Source organism: Eleutherodactylus coqui, chromosome 3, assembly GCF_035609145.1.
Source record: "Eleutherodactylus coqui strain aEleCoq1 chromosome 3, aEleCoq1.hap1, whole genome shotgun sequence".
NCBI lineage: Eukaryota > Metazoa > Chordata > Amphibia > Anura > Eleutherodactylidae > Eleutherodactylus > Eleutherodactylus coqui.
The window spans coordinates 163,571,366-163,596,221 of NC_089839.1; the positions used below are offsets into that span (position 1 = coordinate 163,571,366).

At 45.9% G+C, this 24,856-nt stretch overlaps 1 protein-coding gene across 2 annotated transcripts in view; it reads left to right on the forward strand.

Annotated features, from left to right (window-relative positions):
* Positions 1-9,491: 9,491 nt before the first annotated feature.
* Positions 9,492-24,856, forward strand: part of VGLL4 (vestigial like family member 4) — an 87,015-nt gene continuing 71,650 nt past the window's right edge. The window contains exons 1-2 of one of the 2 annotated variants that reach the window (XM_066596487.1): positions 9,492-9,804; positions 24,707-24,783. In XM_066596487.1, the coding sequence (XP_066452584.1) occupies positions 24,720-24,783 (64 nt within the window). In that variant the 5' untranslated portion in view covers positions 9,492-9,804; positions 24,707-24,719. Of the gene's footprint in view, positions 9,805-12,138; positions 12,203-24,706; positions 24,784-24,856 lie in introns of those variants that run through there. The other variant, XM_066596485.1, reaches the window with a different exon arrangement.

Here is a 24,856-nt window from a genome sequence, read left to right on the forward strand (position 1 = left end):
GTGTCTTCAAGTTACGAAGACCCAGTCAAGACCATTATATGCAGAAAATTTAGTAATCTGAGGCCATTGTAATTTAAGGGCCTTTAGACAGCCCAATTATCAGGCCCAAACACTTAGGCTGCATTCCCACGAACGTATATCGGCTCGGTTTTCACGCCAAGCCGATATATATCCTCCTCATCTGCAGGGGGGGGGGATAGAAGAGCCAGGAGCAGGAACTGAGCTCCCGCCCCCTCTCTGCCTCCTCTCCGCCCCTCTGCACTATTTGCAATGGGGAGAGGCGGGGCTAAGTTCCACGAATTAGCCCCGCCCCACCTCTCCCCATTGCAAATAGTGCAGAGGGGCGGAAAGGAGGTAGAGAGGGGGCCTGAGCTCAGTTCCTGCTCCTGGCTCTTCCATCCTCCCCCCCCCCCCTGCAGATGAGGACGTATATCGGCTCGGCGTGAAAACCGAGCTGATATACGTTCGTGGGAATGCAGCCCCAGACAAACTTTTCTCTACCTGATCATCAGGCTGTGTAAAAGGGCCAACAAATGAGCAAATGTTGGAGAATAAAACCCTGTACCATAGTAAGCAATTAAACTGCATCTGTAATGCGTTCTCTTTATGCCCCCTTTGCCTGCATCTTTTTAATGGTTGGCACGCTACATTAATGGAAATATAGCCCAGAGCTGTCATTTTTAGAGATACTAAAAATTTAAATGAGACTTCAGTTTTCCTTTGTGCGATGTTTCAGAATTGATCCGCCTGCACATCTCACCCTTTTCCCTTTGTGGCAGGAATATAATCCAGGTGTTTAGTTCCTGGCTCTGAAGTTCAAGAAGTTCCATGTAAAACACTTGTTGGAATCCCTTCTCTGAAGCCTTTGATATGGGAAATCCCAGATTTGTGAGCACTCAGTATTGATGCAGGTTGTTAAATGTAAGTGGTTTTATCATCCATTCAAGCTGCCATTTAAAAAAAAAGAAAAGATCGAATATGTTGGCTTCCATTCAGAGTGTCTAATCCTGGCTCCATTATGTAAGTGCTAGAAGATTTACTGTCGTGTAACTGCAGCAAATAACCTAATAAATGCCCAAATGATTATATTTGTTGCTTGTTTCAAAACCAAGAATTTATACCAGGTCTTGTAAGGCCAGGTTCCAGTAGGCGTGTAGTGAAATGCTGGAGTGAAATGAATACTAGGACCTATCCAATAGTTTTCTATGGGAGTCCATGGCATCCAGATCATCAGTTTTGATGCCGAATGTGTAACTGCACCTGACAGAAAAACATTGTATTCAGCATTTTTCTGTCTGGCTGTAGACGCAAAGTAAATCCCTATGATGCTGTGAGCTCCTTGAAGCGACCCTCCAGTCCCAGACAAACCAAGATGGCCACACTGCTTGTATGATGCACACTAAGTTTAATTAGCCAGCACTGTTCACTTGAGCAGCACTGGCCAATCAAGCATTGTGTATTGAGTTATGGTGCTCTTAGATGAAACGATCATTCAAACAAGTGAAAGTGAACGATAATCGTTCGTTCTGAACGCAAGCTAACGACAGATTGACGAACAAGAATCGGTCACTTTTTAGTTTCATGGCGTTAAAGATAATGCCACGCTGTACTTTGCACAGGACAAACATATGTGAGGCTTGGTCCTATTGAAAAGGACTTTATGAACAGGTAGGAACGGCAAAGCTTTAGTATAACTTCAGTTGTTGTAATAGTCTGAAACACTTTTATGACTCGCTGTTTTGCATCACGCTGCTCTCACAACTCAACTGAAAGAAGTTGCACCAAAATGCACTACTCTTCCCAGAATGCAGGGGCTGAGGTGAACAGGACCAGCTCTTGGCACCCCCAATAATCTGCTGATTTTGCTGGTGAAGCCGGCTGCAGGGAAAACGTAGTATTACAGGGCAGCTAGTCACATGAATGACCATCCTGTAATACTAGGATGGCAGAAGGTCCCCCAGACTGGGAGCTACTCTTAGGGTGCTTTCACACCTGCGCTGGGGATCCTGCTTTCCTACTCCATTTGGGGAACAAGAAAAGGGAAACCCGACAGCTGAACAGTTCCATCTATGGGCGGAGTCAGGCGGACCCTATTGACTTTGTTGGGGTCCGCCAGCTTTCCGACCAGCTGACCAATTTTGGGGTTGGAGAAAAAGCGCTGTGGCCGGAGGTTCCGACACAGATGAGAAACTAGCCTTAGTGGTTCATACAGAGGGGACCCGAGCAGAAGACATATGACATTCATATGTCCTAATAGGGCATATGCAGAGGGAATGTTATCTTTAAAGGCTATGGACACTTTTGAATCTCTTTTTAATTAGATTTTATTGTGGGTTAAAAAAAGAAACATTTTTGCAAACACTTTGGTCTTTATTAATTAAATTGTTGAAGGGTTTTTGTTTCGCAGTGTGCATACAGTACATTCCAATACAATGCAGGCTGCTCAACGTCGTTTGTAAACCTGTAAAGTTACATTTTCTATTTATACAATAGTACAATGAATGGTATAAAAAAAATATATTGGATTTGCAGTTTTTCCCTCCCCTTCCTCAAAAAAACATGAACGAGTTCCATCCAATTGCGATATGAATGGAACTCGCATGAGAAAATAATGCATTGATTTCAATGGATTAATTTACATGAGCGAGATCTAAAAAAATCATCACAGGGGCCCCCAAGCCGGAGCATGGTACCAATACTTACAGCTATGCCACTATGTCAGGTCCTTGGGATGCCCACAACAACTGAGGAGACCAATCACGGCCTTCGAGAAATTATGTTTGACTAAACCAGACACACCACAGTCTATCTCCTCACTGTATAGTTCACTTCTAGAGAGAGACACATCAGGGGGAAATAGGACCCTGGAACTAACCTGGGAGAACGAACTAGGAAAGGAGTTTAAGGCAGAGTTGTGGGAGAAGGCCTATGCTATGACCCATAAGATGAGCGTCTCCAGCAGACTACAGGAGCTTAACCATAAGATTCTGACCCGATGGTATAGGACCCCGGCAGGACTATCCAGAATATACCCCCCGTATCCGGATCTTTGCTGGAGGTGCCTCAGCGAAAAGGGGACCTACGTTCATCTTTGGTGGTCTTGTACACAAATTCAACCACTGTGGCGCGAGGTGGAAGCTCTATACACAGCGGTTTGCAAAAGTCCGCTCAATCTCACCCCTGAGATGGCACTTCTATCCATGATACCAGGATCAGTGTCGTGAACAAAAGGCTCCCTGCTGCGCTTCTTTCTACTGGCTATGAGACAGATCATTCCCAGGAGATGGAAAGCGGTAACTCCCCCATCACGACTGATGTGGTTGGAAGCCATAGACAACTTAAAACAAATGGAGGAATTTTGTGCCAAAGATGACATGAAATATTCTAAATTCTACAACACATGGGCGGTATGGATACAGTTTCGGGCTTCACCTAAACTGGACGCCTGGTTGTGTGGTGGCGTTGCCGCTCTTTAAGTTCCAGCACACACCCTAATGGAGCTGACGAACCCTAACAAACATACCAACGAACCTACCGATAGGTGTTTATAGACTGGACGGACATCTTTCTCTCTCTCTTTTCCTTCTTCTTCCCCCCTTTTCCCTTTCTCTTTTTCTACTCTTCTACTCCCCTACTACCCCTCTTCCCTAGCCCTCTAACTCCCACAATATCCTCTCCCCCCCCCCCCAAATCTCTCCTTCAGGGTTTTCCTTGCTCTGCTCTAAAACCCTGAAGACCCCGATATTACCTCAATCCCCCAGACCAGGATGTGTCACAATTTACACCAGGGGATTTTGGCTTATTTTGTTTTATTATATTTCACTTTTCACAAATAAAAATAGCTGGGACATTGGGTGGCGGTGGAACTATCAGGGAGAAGGGTCTGTGATTAGGATTTGACTGATGCACAACTAACCCTGCAACGACTTTTTATTGTACTGTCCGATACAGCTAATAAAATATTTTTGAACCATAAAAAAAATCATCACATATCCAAATTTTGGGAGATTCTGTTCTAGAATCACCCATTATTTCCTACGGGAGCCCCCCCAAAAATCAAGTTTTCACTCGTTTGAAAGATTGTCTTTGCGTGTAAATGGGCCTCAAGTTGCGAGGTGTTATCTTATGACTAGGGTTAAACAATGGCCAGCATGTTCATGGCAAGGCAAAGTGAATTATTGGAGATTGAATGAGGCATATCAGTGGGTGTTATAGGGCTGGGGCATTTAATTTCATAAGTTGTGTAGGCATTTAACATTCTGCGATCCACAGTGTCACATTTGTAATGGAAAAATGTAATGTGACTGGCCAGTGATTAATGATCACAACTGGTGACATCTGGGTAGAATTGGCCGTGCAAACAGATAAGCAACTGCGGCAGAAATCGCATCCACATTTAATGCAAGAGGCCTCAGACATCTCTCCCAAGTTAGTGCAGCGTTCTTTGGCTTCCACAGGCTATGGGAGCAGAAGACCCACCAGAAAAACTTATCTGGGCTCATGAGGTTGCTAACTGGACCCTAGAAGATAGACAAGGATCTCATTTGTCAACAAGGCACTGTGCAGGGCGGTGGTGGTTCCATACTGGTGTGGGATGTGTTCTCGTGGCATGGGTTGAGTCCACTTGTCCGCCTAAACACGTCATTGAGCAGTGCCACTACATTTCACAGCTTGGTGACCATTTGTAGCTCTTCATGTACTTCATATACCCCCACAATGATGGGATATTCCAGAATAATAATGCACTGTACCATTGGGCCCAAGTTGTCCAGAATTGGTTCGAGGAGCATTCTGGAGAGCTCCTACAGATGGTTTGGCCTGCAGTTTGCCCTTACATGACCCAATCAATCACTTATGGGATGTGGTGAAGAGGTCAATTCACACCTGCGTTTATGTCCCTACACTACCACTGAGCTGCGGGTGGCTACGCGGATGGCATGGCTTATCGTCCCTCCAGCTGTCTTCAATCTGCAGCGTCCCTTAGGGTGACCCCGGACGAATATATACAAACAAACTTGAAGAGGAGTACCTCCACACAGCGACCCCAGACTTCCTGTGTGTGTGACAATCATAGACATGTATGTCAATTCCGTAGGACCCAGACTTCAGGATGCTGGAGTGTGAACAAATGAAAAGAAGAGTACCTCTGCACTGGGCCTTCTGTAGTTAAGACTTAAGGCTGGCTCACGCTCTCTCTCTGGGGCTCACTTACTGCTTATGCTGATCCTTGCGCTTGGGAAATCTCTCCTCCTCCATGCTTCACCACATGAGGGCTGAAGGTGCCGCTATGCAACTGGCCCTCCTGACTACGACTCCAGAAGACATGGAACTCCTTTCCTGTTCTCAACCACTCACATTTATAGACTCTCACTCATACCACGTGACAGAATGGAACTGATACTTTTACAGATAGTTAGCTCACACTAACTACTCATTTGCTGCAGCTGTGCAATACACATAATAGAATGACAAGACAATTTTGAACCAACATCAAGAGCATCAACATAAGACATACATGTATGACAATATGGAGGGGGCCAGGAAAGCATGTACTGGGGCACTACAGTTCCCCCTACTTAAAAATAAGCCGACCCCGGTGCCTCCAAAGCAGAGTGTATGAATCCAGAGTCGGGTCATCTTCAGTGTATGACTTTCAATTCACCTGTGAGGCCTCTGCACAGTCAAGGATTGTGCAAGGTGAAACCTATAAACACATTTCCTACCCCTGGTTACCTATGTGAAGTATAGAGTCTGACACAGATGACGGACGAGGATCAGGCACTTACTGGCACCTCCACCACAGAACCTTCCGACAGGCTGCGTCGCAGACTCGGGTCACTTTCCTCTTCTTCGTCAGATATTGCCACACTGGCAAAGGAAGGGGAAACTTGCACGGAGCTCCTGCTGGAGGATGAAGTGTCCACAAGGGTAATGGGAGACGTAGCGGGTCTCCACAGAAGTGGTCACAAGGATGGGCCAGGCACAGCCTGACGCTACCCAGTGAAGTGGAATGCAAAGTCGGAGTCTCCAAACTCTATAATAAAGGCCCTTAAGCGTTCTGGAATATAGTCTCTTACAACAGAGTTCCGGTGGTGGATTAGTATCCATGGCAGGTATTCTGCCTGGGAGGTCACACTGTCCCTTCTGAAAGTGTAGAGAGGGTTTGGGGGCTCTGCGGCATCCCCATCAGGTCACTGAACGGTAGTGGCAGAAGATGTAGAATTGGTGGGAAACCAGATTAGTTGGGGATCTTCCTCTCAGTAGAACGACTACCTCCTGAGGGACGGTCCGGCTGCATCCTGAGAGATAGGGCGTAGCCTTAGGTGCCTGCGCACTGGATTCATCTTGCTCACGTGAAGGTTTGTGAAAGTCTGACGTAAGGAGTCTGCAGCAGCAAGTAACTCCCCCCCCCCCCCACCACCACCACTTTGCGCCTGGCCAGGGCGCGGTCCTTTTGGTGCTAAATCTTTGGGGGATAAGTTTTGGCAGGAGTGAGCTAGAGAGAGGAGAGCATTAAAGTTTGGGTGCCATTTTGAGCAGTCCTGTGCAGAATGTGCAGTTCAAACATTTGTAAACTGCTAGAACATTTTTTCTTTTTGGGTAGTACCTCTGCATCATTGCAGGCATGATGGTGTGGCACAAAAGATTCAATCCTGTTCGTGACGCCAAAAAAAAGTAGGATCCTGCAGCGTCCCATAGGGTGACCCTGGAGACATGGCATACGCTGAGGAGCTGGGAGGGCAAGATGCTGGCTTGTCACGGCGGCACTTACCACGCTCCCTCCCGGAGGGATGCACGTAGCCAAGGGCAGCACTGGGCCTCTTCCGGACACCCCCGACATCGGGATGCTTAATAAACATTAGGACAGGTGAAATGGTTGTCACAGGTGACGCCTCCAATCCGGCACCCACCGGCATGAACGTAGTCGAGGAAATAATTGAGCCACAATGATATAGTATCTCAGACCCCTGGGAACGGTCAGGGCCTGGAAATAACTTTACTTGGTAACTGCTCCAACGATACAAGGCAAAACAGATAATATTCCACGTACAGGTAGAGTTAGGAATATATACAGACAAACATGAAGAGGAGTACCCCCACACAGCGATCCAAGACTTCAGGACACCTGTGTGTGTGTGACAACTGTAGACGCGTACCTCCACTCCGCAGGACCCAGACTACAGGACGCTGGAGTGTGAACAATTGAAAAGAAGAAGACTACCTCTGTACTGGGCCTTGTGTAGTAAAGACTTAAAGGGGTTGTCCCGCGGCAGCAAGTGGGTCTATACACTTCTGTATGGCCATATTAATGCACTTTGTAATGTACATTGTGCATTAATTATGAGCCATACAGAAGTTATAAGAAGTTTTTCACTTACCTGCTCTGTTGCTAGCGTCCTCGTTCCCATGGAAAGGACTAATTTTCGCCGTCTAATGGCCAAATTAGCCGCACTTGCGCAGTCCGGGTCTTCTTCTTTCTTCAATGGGGCCGCTCGTGCAGGATGCCGGCTCCGTGTAGCTCCGCCCCGTCACGTGCCGATTCCAGCCAATCAGGAGGCTGGAATCGGCAATGGACCGCACAGAAGCCCTGCGGTCCACCGAGAGAGAAGATCCCGGCGGCCATCTTCAGCAGGTAAGTATAGAAGTCACCGGAGCGCGGGGATTCAGGTAAGCACTATCCGTTTTTTTTTTTTAAACCCCTGCATCGGGTTTGTCTCGCGCCGAACGGGGGGGCTATTGAAAAAAAAAAAAACCCGTTTCGGCGCGGGACAACCCCTTTAAGGCTGGCTCACGCTCTCTCTCTGGGGCTCACTTACTGCTCATGCTGATCCTTGTGCTTGGGAAATCTCTCCTCCTCCATGCTTCACCACATGAGGGCTGAAGGTGCCCCCATGCAGCTGGACCTCCTGACTACGACTCCAGAAGACATGGAACTCTTTTCCCGCTCTCAACCACTCACATTTATAGACTCTCACTCATACCAGGTGCTAGGATAGAATTGATACATTTACAGGCAGTCAGCTCACACTTTGCAGATATTAACCTCTCATTTGCTGCAGCTGTGCAATACACATAACAGAATGGCAAGACAGTTTTGCACAGAGCATCTACATAAGACATACATGTATGACATTATGGAGGGGCCAGGAAAGCATGTACTGGGCCACTACAAATCCACTAGAAAATTGACATTACCTAAAGTTGCTGCGCACAAATTTTGCACTCGCATTAAAATAGAACCCATCGATTTCAATGAGTTCGTTCACAATTTTGCGCGCGCAATCGTGTTGCACAAAAAAAAAATTAAAATGCGACACGCTCTATTTTCCTCCGCATTTCTACAGGAAAAGAACACGTTAAGCTCATTACACTAATTGGCCATTTCAATGGCTGGGAGCATTGGCGCATGTCGTTTTGCGCACAATTTGTGTGCGAAAAAAAGTACAGTAAAAAACGCAATTGTGTGTGCAATTAGGCAATGCCCATTCCACAAAACACAGAGCAAGTCTACACACAAATGCGCACCACCCATGTGACACAGACCGGCAGCCGGGAAACTCGCGGGAGATTTCTACGTTGCGAGACGCACAAATCTTGCATGAATACATGCTCTCGCCATCGACTGGAGACGCTTCCGATCCTCTATCGCACGCGAGGATCCAAATTTCACAGATGCGAGGCGTTTTTGCCCAAAAAGACGTCTCACATCCACAGGTTAATCGTATGTTCACGAGGGTGAAATTGGGCTGCGTTTCCCGGCCCGATATCGCGCTCGCCCCCGTATGTAGGTAGCCGTCCTCACAGAGGCGTCAGTAGGACACATTGATTTCAATGGGCTCCTGCACAGGTGCGCATTACGGTTGTGGGAAAAAAACGGCAAGCTCTATTTTCTGACGCATTTGCGCACTAAAAGCCCCAATAGAGGTCTACGGGGATACGCGAATGCCTGCTGAATACGCCAGGAGATGCGCAAAATACTGCAGACTTGCGCAGTAAAAAGAACACATCTTAACGCGTTGGACTAATTGGCCATTTCAATGAGCATCCGGGTTTTTTTGCAACACGCAAATGTGCAGGCCTTGTGCGAGGTAAAAAACAAGAAAATATACGCTGAGGCGCGCGCAAAAAGGCATCGTGCATTCCGCTAATACGCTTCCGCCTGGGTGCAGCGGCTGTAACTGCAGTGTCTGCGCTCAGGACGGTCATTCCAAGTCAGCTGTGTGACATGGGGCTGCTGCTCCCAAGCTGTTGTCAGCCGTGTGACCTGGGGCTGCTGCTGCTCCCTCTGTGTGAGCCCCGCCTGCTGCTGCTGCTGCTGCCACCACCTCACGCGCTCACTCTCACTCTCCCGCCTCTTTTCCACTCCCTCTTCTACCTGCGGCAGGCTGGCGCGTGACGTCACGCCTTATTATGCTAATCTATGCTGACCTCAGCCGGCGCTCCACCAATCAGCGCGCAGTGCGCTGCCCACCTGCCAGGAAGAGAATTCCATCATTCCTCACATTCCTCCTGCGGAGCGCCGCGCTGTGCTAAAGAGCTTCCCGGGGTCCCTGCAGCCCCCCAAACTAGCAGCTCCCTGGGGTCTCCCAACAGCTCCTCACACTATATATCACCCGGCGGGTTCCACCTACAAGAACACGGACTCTTCATCCCTGCTGTCATTCCTGCCGCCGGGATCCCCCTTTAAATCACCTTGGAAATCTGCAAATCGGCAGATTATTGGTGGATTCCGCTGTAGTGACTGCCTTCCCCCCCGGGATCACGGACTCCAGCACGTTGGATCGTTCCAAAGTTGCTGCTCTGGTGAGTTGTATCCATGTATACTGGGAGGTGGAGGCAGACATTACTCATCTGTGTATACGGCATGACAGGCACTCTGTTTATGGTGCCTTTGTGGGCAGCGTGTCCCTGCGATGTGACACATTGTCTCTGCACTTCCTGGGAACTTGCTACTTTGTTTCCATTATTACACAATTGTCTCAGTTTGGGGTTTTACCTGCTGTTCCATTATTTCCCTATTTTTCCAGTTCTATCATGTACAGTATTATTGGCCGCTCGGCCAGGACTCCTCGGATACACCTCCCAACAACCGTCATTCTCTCGTTCCAACTTGTCGCAAGTATCCTGTATCTGCGTTAGGCAGTATTTACACGGGCGACTTCTGTCTGATGGCGATATGGTCGGAACCTGCGCCAGAAAACGGCCCATTATTTTCTGTGTGTGTGATATTTCTATACATGGGTGATATTTTATTTTTTTTTATATCGCGATCGCCGCATTCACACAACCGTATTTGCACTTGCAGTGAATAGAACCTATTGACTTAAATGGGTTTGTTCACAAGCGCGTATTTTGCATGCACAATTCCATCACGCAAAAAAATACGCAGCATGTTGTATTTTCCTGAGCATTTGCGCAGGGAAATAGACCATATGAAACTAGTTACACTAATTGACCTTTTTTCTTTTACCATGGTTGCGTTTTTTGGGGGGGGATGAGGGGGGCAGTTTGCGCGCTGCTGCGCACTACTTGTGTGTGCAAAGAGTGCAGTAAATACCGCAGAGATGCCCGCAAAAACGCAACACAACGCGCAAATAGGCGTCATAAAAGCAAAACCTATTTTAGATCCGTATTTGGTGTATGTCTTGGGGACCGCGATACGGAGCTGTTGTAAAGCCACGTATCTATTCAGATGGTCATATTTTTTGCAGCCATTTTTTAAAAACACAGCATGACTGTTTTCCGTTTTTGCCTCCATGTTACTAATCCTTTCTAATGGGCAAATACTGACTGCTGTTTGACCATTAGAAAAATATATGGCGGCAAATACTGATGATATATGGATGGAACGTCTGTAATACGGATCCGTGTTACGGATGGGTTTCCATACACTTATCTGAAACCAGTGATGCTACTGCAGTTTCTTGGACAGCAACTAGTTAAATTCTTTGATAGGGATCACTTAGCAAGTGCCCAATCTGTTATGACAGGTAGCATGCATTTGGCTCTTTGGTCCTTGCTGACAGGGATAAAATGAGGTTGTGTATTGCGCCACATTGAAATCCATGGCTTTTCTATCTAAACCACCAGCAAATGATCTGTTCTGGGCCATAAAGGGGAGTTTCAACGGAAGCGCCCCCTCCTTCTCACTTTAAAGGGGTTGTAAAGTATTGATGGCCTATGTGCAGGATGGGCCATCAACCAGGGAACCCAGACAATCAGCTGTTTGTCAGGCCTGTGAGCTTATATACTGCAGAAAGTAGACAGCTCCATTCTCGCTGCAGTGGCCAGCCTTGGTATTGCAGACCAAGTTCCCATGGATATGAATGGGAAAGAGCATGCAATAACAAGGCTGGCCACTGCAGCGGGAATGGAGCAGTCTACTTCCTGCAGAAATCAACTCTCGGAAAACAGCTGATCAGCAGGGTTCTCTGGCGGCAGACCCTTGCCGATCTACTATGAATGGTCTTTCCTAAGGATAAGTCATACGTAGTTTACAAATGGACAACCCCTTTAACTTGTAAGTAGCCCTTAAAATTTCAAGTAGTCAAAGGGTCTTGTGCAAAATTGATACATTTCCCCAATCTCTTTTCAAGAGGATGCCTCCCGGTGTTTAGCAGCTGCTAAAGGGGCAATTTAGTATTACCATGCACCATGCGTGACTATGTAATATATCGTCATGTGGAGTCAACCGGTAAGAGAACCCCGCTTTCTTATAACACCCACGTGAATGCACCCCTTTTAGTAAGGTAGATGTCCCGGGACAACCCCTCTAGCTCCTTGTCTATGGATGGGGGGATTCCCATTAGCGTATTACATCATGCGGTGGTCTATAGAATAATACATGCAGCATGTTCTACTGTTATTACTTCTTCAGACTGGTGCCATGCTTTCTGGTGGTGATGGGCATTACCTGGGCTGCTGGGAGGGAGCTTGCAGCCAGTGTCCTATTTGTCTAGACTGGAGGTCAGCTGGCAGGGAGAGGGTTACTCAACAGCCAGGAGTCTGAAGTTAAAGGCTGCCTGAGGTTTTCACATGTCACTGGAGGAGGAAAAGGAGGGGGGGAGGCAGCAATCAGCCTCCAGCCTCTCGCACTGTGGGGGAGGGCTGCCTCTGCTGTTGCTGCTGCCTGGATTTTGGGGCTGAATGAAGGAAGTTGGAGAGAAGTTGTTTGTTTTTGTCTGTGCTGCTGTATGTCCTGGTAAGTCTTGGGTGCCTGTTGTCTGTACCAGGGTGAAGCACAAGGGTTGGCAGAGGGACTTGCACTAATCAGCAGGGGGTCCAACTGTGAACAATGCCCGGTGCAAGATTAAAAAGCATTCCCAGGGTCTTTCCACAACCTGCCCCCTTTTCCATGTGTAAGTACTCCGCCTCTGGTCCCTTACCCCATAGCTGGCCATATGCAGTCCATTCATTCTGGGGAAATTCACAGGGGTGAAAAACTGCATGTGCGATGCATCTTGGCATTAATACGTGATTCGCATCAATGTACATGCGTTTTTATATATGTGTGAAAGAAATAAATTACATGTTCTAATAGTTGAAATGGTAAAAAAAAAAAAAAAACTCATGCAAATCGCATGGCATAGGAATGCGATGCAATTATTTTTTTTCACGCGGACGTAGGAAATAATGGACGATTCTTGAACAATAATTTCCCAAAAAGGAGGTCATGCTGCCATTTTTCTTGATTAGACTATCGGTCTGAGGGGGACAAAAAAACAAAAAAAAAAAGTCGCTCATGTGAATTAGCCCATTAAAATGAATGGGTCCTATGTGGGAGTTCTGTTAGTCTCGAAATTGGACAGAGCTTGTGTGAGAAAATCATTTGTTTTAATGCAGCCTCAGGAAGCTAAAATAGTTTCCAATGACTGTACGGCCTCTTTTACATTGGCGACAGCGATATCGCAGCTGTGTTCTGTGCGATATCGCTGCATTGAATATAAGCCCTACCACGAATATAAGCCCTAGCTACATTAAAAAAAGACAAAAAACAATACATTACTTAACAGGTGCTGTCCAATCTGCCACACTTGTTTGTAGTCTTCAGCTACTGCTTCTGTATCTGGCAAACGATGCCAGATACTTGTCCCAGTGATGCTGTTGTTGCGTTACGCAGGAGCGAGCATGGCTGCTATGTCTTCTTCTGGGGCAATTTCTCAGATGACAATCGCTCATTCAAGTCCACCCCATTGAAATGAATGGTGCAGCCCCATCGTTCAATCTCCTTGTAGGGATGCAGTGAGGTGCACGCAAGACCTCTGTTCTTGGGATCGGTGGGGGTCTTGGTGGTCACACCCACACCGATCAGATGTTGATCACCTATCCTATAAGTCAGTTTTGGAGATACCTCTTTAAGGTCAGTTAGTTTAATTTCTCCATTCAAATCCTTTGGTTTGCATGATGGGGCCTGTGCGTCACATGTGCCTCAGGCATATACAAAAGAGAGTCATGCAAATATGTGGTGTGCATCACTTACAGCATGTATGGCTACAGAATGTCGGTGTGACCCACAATACAAGTTGTTCAGGGTCTATACGCTAACTTTCTTTTCTGTCTTTTGACTTTGTCATTAGATAAAAGTAGAGGAAGATGTACAGCACCACCGCAGGAAGGGTGTTGGGCCTCATGCGCGTGGCTGTGGTACACAGTAGATTCTCAGAGCTGTAATATGGTTCCCCTAGTAGTCTATGTGTCCTTCGAATTTCATCCAAACTTTTTTTTTTTTTCTGTTTGGTTCATATGGAGATTCACAGCAAAAAACATTGTGTCTTCTTGTGGAGGCATCCTCCTCTAAAAGAATTTATTCTATGGAAGAATACCCTCATAATACAGTGCTGCACAATGGTGGTATATGGCGATCTGCAAGTTATCTGTAGTATAGTCATAGGCACTTCAAGGGCTTCGGTACAGGCTTCATATGCAAGCTGTGCTGTGAGTTTAAGGTCTGGTATGTTGCGCCAAGTTGGGATCCCCTGTTCATATGCCCTATCATAGAGCAGTGCCCCTGTGTTGCCCAGGATGGACAGCGGCTCAGTAAGTGGCTCCTATTCTGACAGACCTATTGCCATCCTTTTATTACTGGATGGCTATATATGTGAAAGCCCATCCTGCAGTGGAAACGTGTAACTGGCCATGGCTTCCCTAGGCATATCGGCTGATTGCTGGGGATGCCGAGAGCGGTACCCGTGTAATCAGCTGTTGGCCCCAGGCAGCACATAGTAGAGGGGGTTATACATCTTGGCACAACTTCTTCAGTATAATTTTGCGTCCAATGGCTTTGAAGGATCTTGATAGCCCATGATATCTTGTGGATAGGCAATAAATGTCATTTTCAGGGAAAACTCCGGTTACCGGACATACGTTGCAGCTCCAACTGTCTGAAAATATCATAGCATCTCAGCCAATCAATGCAGTGCTCCATGAACCAATCACAGCTATCGCATTGAATAGAATGCTCCATAGCGAAATGTGGGCTACAAAAAAAACCCGCAATTGACTTGAATGGAAGCTGTCCGCGCAAAAATAGAACCTGCTGCAATTTAATTTCCCCAAGCGGAAATCGAAAACACCACCTGCACATATGAGTGGACATTCGGATGTTCTATTTGTTTGAATGTGTGCGGAATGCCGTGGATCGTCCGTACAGGTCACTAGCGTGGATTCCGCAATCAAACTCAGTTGTGTGAGACCGGCCTGAGGCTCCAAGGCCCGGTAGCAACTGCTGCCTCTGCACCTCCTATAGCTACGGCCTTAGTGGTGAGACAAGTAATAAGCATGATGGCAGTATTGCAGCCCTTGCTGTGCACCGGCCAAGTAACACGCTGCATGCCATCTGTTCGGAGCTGCTGACGTAATATTTTAGGCACTGAGGACGTTTTGAAATGGGCAAAGCATTTACTTAATTAAATGGCTAAGGTTCTAGAATTTATTTATTTTTTTCTTTTCCAAGATTTCTTCCAAAGCTACAAATCTGTTTAGACTTTTGCCAAACTTTCCAAAGTTACTGAAAGTGAATTGCTTTTTTATAGGTCATCGTAGGATGCTGCCTCTAAACGGGGATGTGTCAGCGTGTGCTCTATGCCATCTGGTTTATAGACTGGGCACTGTGCCCTGTGGTATGCTAAATGGTATATTTAAATGCCCCATCAGTATGAATGGCATTAGAGTAATAGAATGTTAGAGGGAAAAGACCTCTAAAACTACAGTATATACCAGATCTATCTTGTTTATGGCACAACAAAGGATGTTACTCAAATGGGGTTGCTCAATTTTTAATAAAATCGAAAGTGCAATTCCAGTATTTTAGGGAATTGTACAGTGAGCAATTTTTGTAATGCATTTCTAATGCCGAAATTGTTCTTTTTGTTAATGAGAGTAATTTAGGTAATGGGGGAGAAGATCTGTGGGGAAATCAAATTCCCTACAGCTGTTCTCCTGGCGCTGTCAGCAGCTCCAGTATTCTGTCACCAGGCAAGCAGCGACACGGAAGTTGATTACCTCATAACTCCAATTCTCTTAGGCCTTATGCACATGACTGTACATAACTGTACTAGAGCACCCATAGACTTCTATAGAAGTTTTATCTGTTGGATTCTTATATGCAAAAATTTTGGGCATGCTCCATTGGATGCATTATTACAGAGCTTTGACCTCCTTGAAGCATATGGTGGCACAGAGTCCCTGCTGCTTTATAGTAGGAAGCTGCCTCAGATTGTTGCATGATGCCAGGCAGCCTCCTGCACTAGACCCTGCTGTGTATATGAGGGTCCATCCAAAACGCTCCATAGTATTCTGATCATCCACCACCCCAGAACTCCCATCCAACCCCGTATCTAACCAAGCGAGTATCTTCTCAGTGAGCCACAAACTGCTCTCTGTGTTGCAAGTTGCCCATTTAGATCCAGGATCTGGACTTAAAAACACATAATACACTTACCTCTCATAGCAGTATGCACCCTTGAACGGCTCTTCAAGGACTGCATACACGGCACAAGTTGTACACTGGATGGCATTGTCAGTCATGAAGCACATTCTAAATGGGGATCGTACAGATAGATTAGATAAGCACTTTCACTTGCATATATTACTTTTATCTAAAGTCACTAATCTCAAATCACACACTTTAGACTACAGCACACAGAGCTCGCATACTCGCTTTTGTTTGCTTTATATAGCTGTTATCTATAATGCTCCTGCTCCAACCCATATAAATTAACATGAAGAGGACTCCAAGGTTGGTGGTTTTCCTTTTACTATAACTGATCATATGATGTACTCATTTACACTTTGGTCTTACATTTTCAGGGGAACTCGTTCTTCAATCTCCTGCCAATCCAGCTATGGTGGTCCCTGCAGCCAATTGTTTCCCTCAATGGCCAGGTGCTATACTTACTGGCATCGGCTGTACCAGTGAAGGTGCCCATACGCCTTCTATTAGGTCTCAGGTGAAAACTTAAACTTGTGCGTTTTCGGTCGAGAGAGGGGAATAATCTGCCCTCCGACATCAGCCAGCGCAAGAGACGGGGCACTGCCAGGTTCAGATAACTTTTTTTTTTTTTTTTTCTGACCCGTGTACAAACTTTTTATATCCTTGATATAATAACCTGGTAGTTGAGAATATTTGATAATGTGACGCTGGCTCTCAATAATGTTGGTTTAAGGAATTGTTAATTTATCATCTTGTGTGCGACTCAGGGAGAATAAACAGTGGTGCTCCGTGTGTTTGAATCCTGGCCGGAACCCATCCAACCGGCAAGAGTTACAACAATGGCATCTCCAGAGAATCCTAAGGGCTCACACATGAGCATGTTACCTCGCAGGGAGCACGCAATACATGGCATACTGCTGCGTGCCGACAAACCCCTATACACTATCTTGGCGTGTATGTGCACGTAATACACACCAAGATGCTGCATGTCGCGGTCTTCATTGCACATGCTCTGTGCGATGTACCGTTGACAATAATATAAAGTTAGTTACCGTGATGTTGGCGTTAATACATTGTTAAAAACCGCTAGTGTGAGAGCCCTACAGCGGGTTTCACACGGCCGAGAATCTTGCACAAATATGAACCCCATTCATACGAATGTCGTCATGCACTTGAGCGTTTTTTTTTCTCATATTGCACCATAGGATGTGGGGGAAAAAACACAACATGTCCTATTTTTGGGCATACTCTCACATCACCCATTCTTTTCAATGGGGAGGGCAAAGCATCACACTGTGTTAGGTGCACACGAGTGTGATGCAAGTTTTCCCATTGAGTAATAGTGACCACCACAGTGGCCTCGGTAGTAATAGTGACCCCCACTGTGGCCTTCGTAGTAATACTATTACTACTGGGGCTGATATAGGGGACACTATTACTAATAGTGTCCCCTATATCGACCTTAGTAGTAATAGTGACTCCCACAGGAGCCCCAGTATTAAGAGCCCCAACCCTGAGACCGATATACTTACCTCCTTCTTGTCTTCAGAGCACCACTGCTCCTTCGCTTGGTGCTGCGGGACAAACACACTAATGGCAGTTTGTGCATCCAGACCCCTTCTCCTCTCCTCCTGGTGAACCAATGAGGAGAGGTCAGGGGAGGAGGATCCTGGTTGCACACATTGCTGTCAGTGTCCCGCAGCAGCGCCACTGAGTGGATACCAGCTAGGGAGCTGTGGCAAACCGGCTAGTAATCGCCTTCACGGTGACTAGATGTCCCGAAAGCTGGACAAAAGGTTGTCCCGCTTGGGACATTGGGGAAAGCGGGACAGAGAGTCCCAAAGTGGGACTGTCCTGCCTAAATCAGGACGTCTGGTCACTTTACCTAGGAACAAGTGTATTTTGGAGGCAAATTTCCTTTAACCTAATGAGTTCAATGCTTTTTCGTACATGGTGATCCAAGTAATAAAAGGCGAAATATAAGGAATAGTAGCGTCCTCCTGTGACAATATATGTGGCAATAGTTGACATCGCTCTAACATGTCTCGCTTCTGTACAGCACCATAATAGAGCTGCCATAGTTGTATATAGGGCTTCAACTTTACCCCCTATGTCTCCTCTATCCCATACAGAGCCTATGCGGAAATACACAGAAGCCATACAGCCTTCATGCACCGCCATACCGTCTCCATGCCTCACAGGTGCAGATTGCTATGCATTGCCTTGTATACTGTGTGGAGATGGGTAATGGTCATTGTACTCTGTGCTGTGCTCATCATTGTGCAGAGTAGCTGTCCCTCAGGTTATGGTGCTGACCGGCCGTTATTTAGTGTAAAATAATCTAAAACCGGGGTCCTCCACTCTCTGATGTGTCTGCAGCACGATTGGCGCTATCCTATAGATGCAGTGCGGTAATATATCGGGGTCTGATGTGAGAACAGTCCTCCTCTTCCCCGTGCCGTCCTGGGAGTTCTCGCATTGTTCAGCTCTTGTGGTATTTCTGAAATCTTCTACATTTTTGACATTCTCTCTGGAAACAATTTCTGGAAGTTCGGTGACAGGACTTTCTTCCAGTAAGCGCTGAGATGCGTCAGATGCGTCTCTGGAATGTGCCATGTGGGAAGTGAAGCAATAATTAGCTGCGGTGTCCCAGTGCTTTCTTCTGTTTATTATGGAAAAACAAGAGGCAGAGGCTTCGCTGTCGTCTGCAGTCCGGAATCTTCTTCACATAGCTGCATACGTGATCCTGCTTGTTGCTTGTTTTGTCTGTTTTTGTGTGTAGCTGCACGTTAGAATTGTTTACATTTATTTCTTCCCTGTTACAAATCCACAAAGGCTACAGTGTTTCCCCAAAAATAAGACAGTGTCTTATATTCATTTTTTGTTCAAAAAGGTTTAACTTTTTTACATGTATAGCTGCCTGGACACTATTTAAATTGACTTTTTTAATTAACTGTTAGCAGGGGTTAATTTTGGAGTAGGGCTTATATTTCAAGCATCTTCAAATTCTGAAAAATCATGCTATTTCTTATTTTCAGGGAAACAGGGTACATCTACACTATCGTGTTTTCGACTAATCCAGACTAGAGATGAGCGAACGTACTCGGTAAGGGCGCAATCGAGCACCCCGATTTTCGAGTACTTCACTACTCGGGTGAAAAGTACTCGGGTGAGCGGGGGGGGGGGGGGGAGAGGGAGAGAGAGAGGGCTCCCCCCTGTTCCCCTGCTGCTACTCCCCTCTGCAACCCCCCGCCCCACAGCGCACCCGAGTACTTTTCACCCAAGTAGTGAAGTACTCGAAAATCGCGGTGCTCGATTGCGAAATCGCCCTTACCGAGTACGTTCGCTCATCTCTAATCCAGACTTATTAAAAATGGAAATCAGAAAGCAGAAGCGAAATGGAAAGCATTTTTATATCCATTTTTCGGCATTTAAAAAGAAGGTGGTTGTGGCTCTTCAATGAATCTGGTTAGCACTGCAATGCGGGGGCCATAGGTTCAAATTACATTCGGGCAACCTCTGCATTAAAAAACTTGGTACAGCCATCTGCCTTGATCAGATTTGCACCTACAACTCCAGCACTGCAAGGCAGCAGTGCTAACAACTGATCCACCACACTTGTTCTTTCATTGCCAGAGAAATAGAAGAGCAAGAAGAATAAACACCAAGAGAACATAAAAACCTAATACAGCTATCACCCTCGGTTAAGTTTGAACCTACAATATCTCTGGCAAGAACAACTCCTCACTACTGTGAAGTAGTGATCCTCCGGCGCGGCTTTCAGACGTGTTAGAAGATCAGCAAGTGTTTCCCATTGTTTTTCAATGGGAAACCTAGCATGATGAGTTTTTCTGTCCTATTAAAAACGGTGGGTGATGCGTTCAGAGGAACGTGGAAAAATAGGACATGCTATGATTTTTTTTCAAAAGAATGGAGTTCATATTTACGCGTCTCGCAACGCACCAAACTCAAGACATTCCCGGCTGTGTGAAACTGGCCTTAGGCTGCATGTCCACAGGCGTATTTCCGTTGGCGATAAACCGCCAGAGAATCACGCTGTCTGAAGTTTTCCATAGCGATGCTGTGGAAAGCGCAGCCGTGGCGTCCACGAGCTGAGAAACATAGCGATTCTCCGCTCGTGGGATTCAAATCGTAGCATGCCGTGATTCTCCTCGGTGAGCCCATCTGTCAGATAGGCTCAGTGTGGAGAACCGTCAGTTGTCTCCTGCTCACCAGCGACGGCTCCCGCAGCGTAGATCATCTGCGGGATATCTCTATGCCCGTGGACAGGCTAATGGAGTGGGCGTCCGCTTGAGGAACCCTATTTATGATGTTTTGTGTTCTAAAGCCTTGTTCATGCCGCAGAATTTGGCATGAAATGTTATTTCTTGGTGTGGTTTCCACACTAGCTGATCCATGTGTTCAGGCTGTCCACAGTCCGGAAGGGAATCGTGTCTCCTTAAGGAGAGCATCTAGAAGGTGTATGAGGAGACTCGTAAGGCCATGGAAGCTCCTCTGGAAAATATATGCAAATAAAGGAGATGGAACAATACCTTTTTAGCGCCACCTATTGGATGGCAGCATTCCTGCCAAACAATGTCAGACCCTTTAAAACATTTTCCTTATTGGCTGTCCCCAGGAAATGGCCTGATGTGTGGGCCGGCCTCAGGAAATGACAATTTATGCTTTGTATTCTCACAGGGGGTTTCACACCTTTTAAATGAGGGGGGTGAAATACACGAAACTGCACCAAAATCCCCATCTGATTTTTAGCTTAGAAAACACTGTTTGAAAATTCTCCAAAACTTAGTGTTTTGTTCATCTGTTGTCTAGTTAGGAAAGCTGGTCATGTACATACTGGTAAAATAACCCCCATTACGTTGGTGGACAGTTGCATCAGAGATGCTTGTAGCGTACAGATCTGTCATGAGACTGTTTTCCTGTACATTACATCTGTTGCGCCCTTTCTGCTGCATTGTTGGCTTTTTAATGGTCCAGTATTAGGATAATATCGGGGTTTTTAACATTTACGAAGTTTTCCTACTACTGGTAGGTTCAGCAAGTGTTCTTTTTCCACTTGAGCGCCTGCAGAAAATGAACCGGTGGCCACCTATGATTAGCCGTGAACATTACTGCTAATATCAGAGCTCTGCCAGAACGCCCCCAGGCTGGAGTGGTCACATTATGTTCATACGATTGTTATCCCAAAGGTACATTGAATGCGACTGCGTTATTTTCTCTGGCGGTAGGAGAGGTGAAGGCGCGACGCCGGTTCTGTTAATAACAGTACACATTACTTTGTATTATAAGACGTTGTTACTAGGCGTAAGATGTCAGTACTGTATGCTCAGGCTCTGCATAGTGGCACGTGGAGGGTACTACGGGCACTTATTACACATTTGTATTCTTTGTAAGGGCTCATTTAGACGGTGCGTCTAAAAGTGCGCCCATCATGCTCTTTTTGGGCAGTGCTAGCTGATCGTTAAATTCACTCCAACATAAAATCGTCCTTCAGCCTTATCAGCAGTTCTCCAGGGGGTAGTGCTGATAGAGTTGTTTCTCAATGGAGAACAAAGGATCTAAACGCAGATAATAGCCCTCAGGCTATTACCTGCATTCAGGGAAGACTTCATTTGCACACTTAATTGCTATTAAGTAGCTGAGTAGCTACTTAATAGTTTATGCAAAATGATCGTTCAAAGTTGTCACTCGAACTGTCGTTTGAGCGATCATCTGCTGGTGTAAACCAGCCTTTAGGCAGATGATACTTAGTGGGGGTTCAAATTATCCATCTGCATCTCGTGTTATATTTCATTTTCCCTTATGAATATATGAGTGAATGGAGAAAAATGCGACTCCCGTGGTATTACCAAGGTCAGAGCTCCCCCTGTTTTTTAGATATGTCTCGGTTCTGGAGATAGGACCCTCGCTTAGCTGACATTTTTGGCTGCCCCTCACTTCTGGTCACCATCACCAAAGCTTATTCTTCTTTGGGTTATGACTAGTTGGCTAAATCCACCTTCCCGTTCAGCCGACAGATGTTTACACCAATTTGCAATTTCTTATTGATGTTTCTGGATCTTATACCATTGTTATTAAGTGGTAAAACTAGGCATTGATACAGTTACAGGTCTGGCTTGGTTCCTGCACTGTACAGATTCTGTAGCTTCATGAAGTGAATCCATGTGGCGTGCAATGGTTAACTCCATCTTCCATTGCTCTGGTTTACTGGCTGTAAGAGCTGTTGGTGGGTTTTTGGAGGGTTCTTAATCTGGTAACAATACCTGTTCTAGCGCTTCTGTGGCCACACAATAGGATTGCATTTGTTTAATCCTGCCAACATCGCGTCACAGGTGGTGTTCTTGCTCAACCGGAAAACAGAAATGTTCCGCTTTGCAACTTTGAACAGAAGTGTAGGATATAATGACTAGAAGAAAAACTACGGCAATCTGTACAGTAATAATCATTGCACTGTCTCGGTATGTAACTCGCACACATACAGTAATCAGTTTCTGCCTCCATTATACAGACTCGCCTGTCCAATTTTGGTTAGTGGGAAAAAACAGACCAATTTTAATCCATACGTATTTCTGTTTTTCATCTGTGTGCGTTGCATGTGTCCTTTTTGTTTTTCTTGCATATGTAATCTGTTTTTTATCACATATATATATATTTTGTGTGTGTATCCATTGACTTGAATGGGTGACTGATGTCTGAAGGGGGGGGGGGGGGGAAACATGTCTGCATGTTCTAAACACTGTAAACTCGAAGACTGTCGTCTTTCCATTGTAGCTAATGGACTAGTGAGAGAAAGCTGTGACAGCCTATAGTTCCCATGCCAAAGACCACTATTGGGGTGTTTAATCTGCTGGACCTGCAACCATCTTCCTTAAAAAAAAAGAGGAATTTTATATTAAAGGAGTTATAAGAGGTTTAAAAAATGAGCAGATAAGTATGTAAAATGAAGAAAACTCCTTTTAATAGCTGTGCAACTGTTCTGGTCCACTCCGCTCCTGCAGTAGCTACATTCTGTTCATGCACATGTGACCATTAAGGCCAGAGTTCGTATGGACGATGAGCCGCCAGGAATGGGTCGGTGGCGCGGGAGTCATGGGACATTTAAAAGGTGAGTCTTAGGCTAGTTTAACACGAGAGAGTGCCATATCGGGCTGTGAGACTTATTCCCATATCACACCCGTACACGTGCAATGTGCATTGTTTCAAAAACTCCTCCCATCACTTCAGTACAGTTGCAATCCTGGGAAACCTGCATCGCACTTGTGTGAATATCGCATGGCATGCAATGTGTTTTTCGACATCATTAAAAACAATGTGCGATACGTTACAAGGAAGACAGGACGTGATGCAATTTTTTTTTTTCTCGCACCGCAGTGCGGGGAAAAAACCGCATCCGTATAACCCCATTCAAAAGAATTCTGTGCATATTTGTGTGTTCCGCAGTGCACAAATCTTGCCCCATTTTCTTGGCTGTGTGAAAGTGTCCTTAGTTTGTGTTTTGCTGTTTTACACACTTGTCTGCCTGCTGCCCATTTTAATGGTTTTTAACTCGAGGAAACCCCTTTTAACTAGAAATCTCCAAAATTCACTAGCGTCAACTAACTTGAACCAGTGGCAGTGGAAATATCTATTGTGTCAGAAAGCTGGCCAATAATAGCTGGAAAGTGGTGTGTGCGTGTGCGCGTGCGTGTGTGTGTGTAAGACTATCTGACTATCTCACACACAGAGATATGTCCATAGCAAAGAGCAAAAGGAGAGTCACAATGCTCATAAGGGGTGGGGGGCTCGGCTATCATTTTATAGTACTAGTTGTGTATAGTAAAACTAGTGTGTGTGCAACCACACCGATTCTAGCTATGCTCCTGCTCATGGCTCTGTATGTGTATGAGCCTTACTTACCTTCTTGATCGTATTATTGGGGACTCCTGGCATGGTTCCTCCAAGTGAGAACCCTTGCCACCTGTGCAGATATGGGTGTGTTCACCTCCTCTTTACACACAATGGGAAAGTTCCAGCGCCAAATGTATCCATGAGGTCTGTGTATGCTGAAAGTTTCCTTGGTATTATTGTATCTTGACTCCACCAGGAAGGACTGCTGGAGTAAAGATTGATGGGGTGACTTCCACTGTAGCTGATAGGCTGCAGAGCTGGATGGGCTGCAGGTCCTGGCAGGCCAGTAAACTCATGCTGCAGCTGCAATCCAGGGAGCCCTTCACCTCCGTTCGTTCCCGAGGCGCTTGGTTGCACACCTGTATCCTTTTGGCGTATGCCGAGCCAGTTTGCACCCACATAATTTTTTTTATTTTTTATTCTTGTACTGAATAAAGCAGTAGACTACACTATTCCATGCACAAGAGTGCAGAAAAAGACATGTCGCACGGTTGTGTGTGTGTTTTTAATTTACTATGTAGTCCTATAGGTGCCACATTGTGTTTATACAACAGCATGCATCTCAGCCTTCAGTCAGAGGTAAAGTGAGCAGAGCCTTTTACCACTGTGTGAGGAGGTGGTGAGCAGGCATATCGCCACGTATGGCAGCGCTTTTACACTGCGTACGACAGCTCATCTCATGCAATTACCTCCCGCTTTGTTGCTTACCGACCTTGCGTATAAACCCCGCACATACGCAATGTAATTGCAAAGGTACAGCACTTGTTACGTGCCCATAGATAACTAATATTTTATTTATTTAATCAAAAAGTATAAAAAATTATTTTTTCCATTGACTTGTGTTTTTTTTTTTTTTTGCTTTTATAGGGTCTTCCCAGGAATGGAGACTCCATTAGACGTATTGTCAAGAGCGGCATCGTTAGTCCATGCAGATGATGAAAAACGTGAGTAGTTTCTATTCTGTGTTGTGTGTTGTCACAGGGCAAACGCAAAGTATATAATCCATGTCTGGGAAAG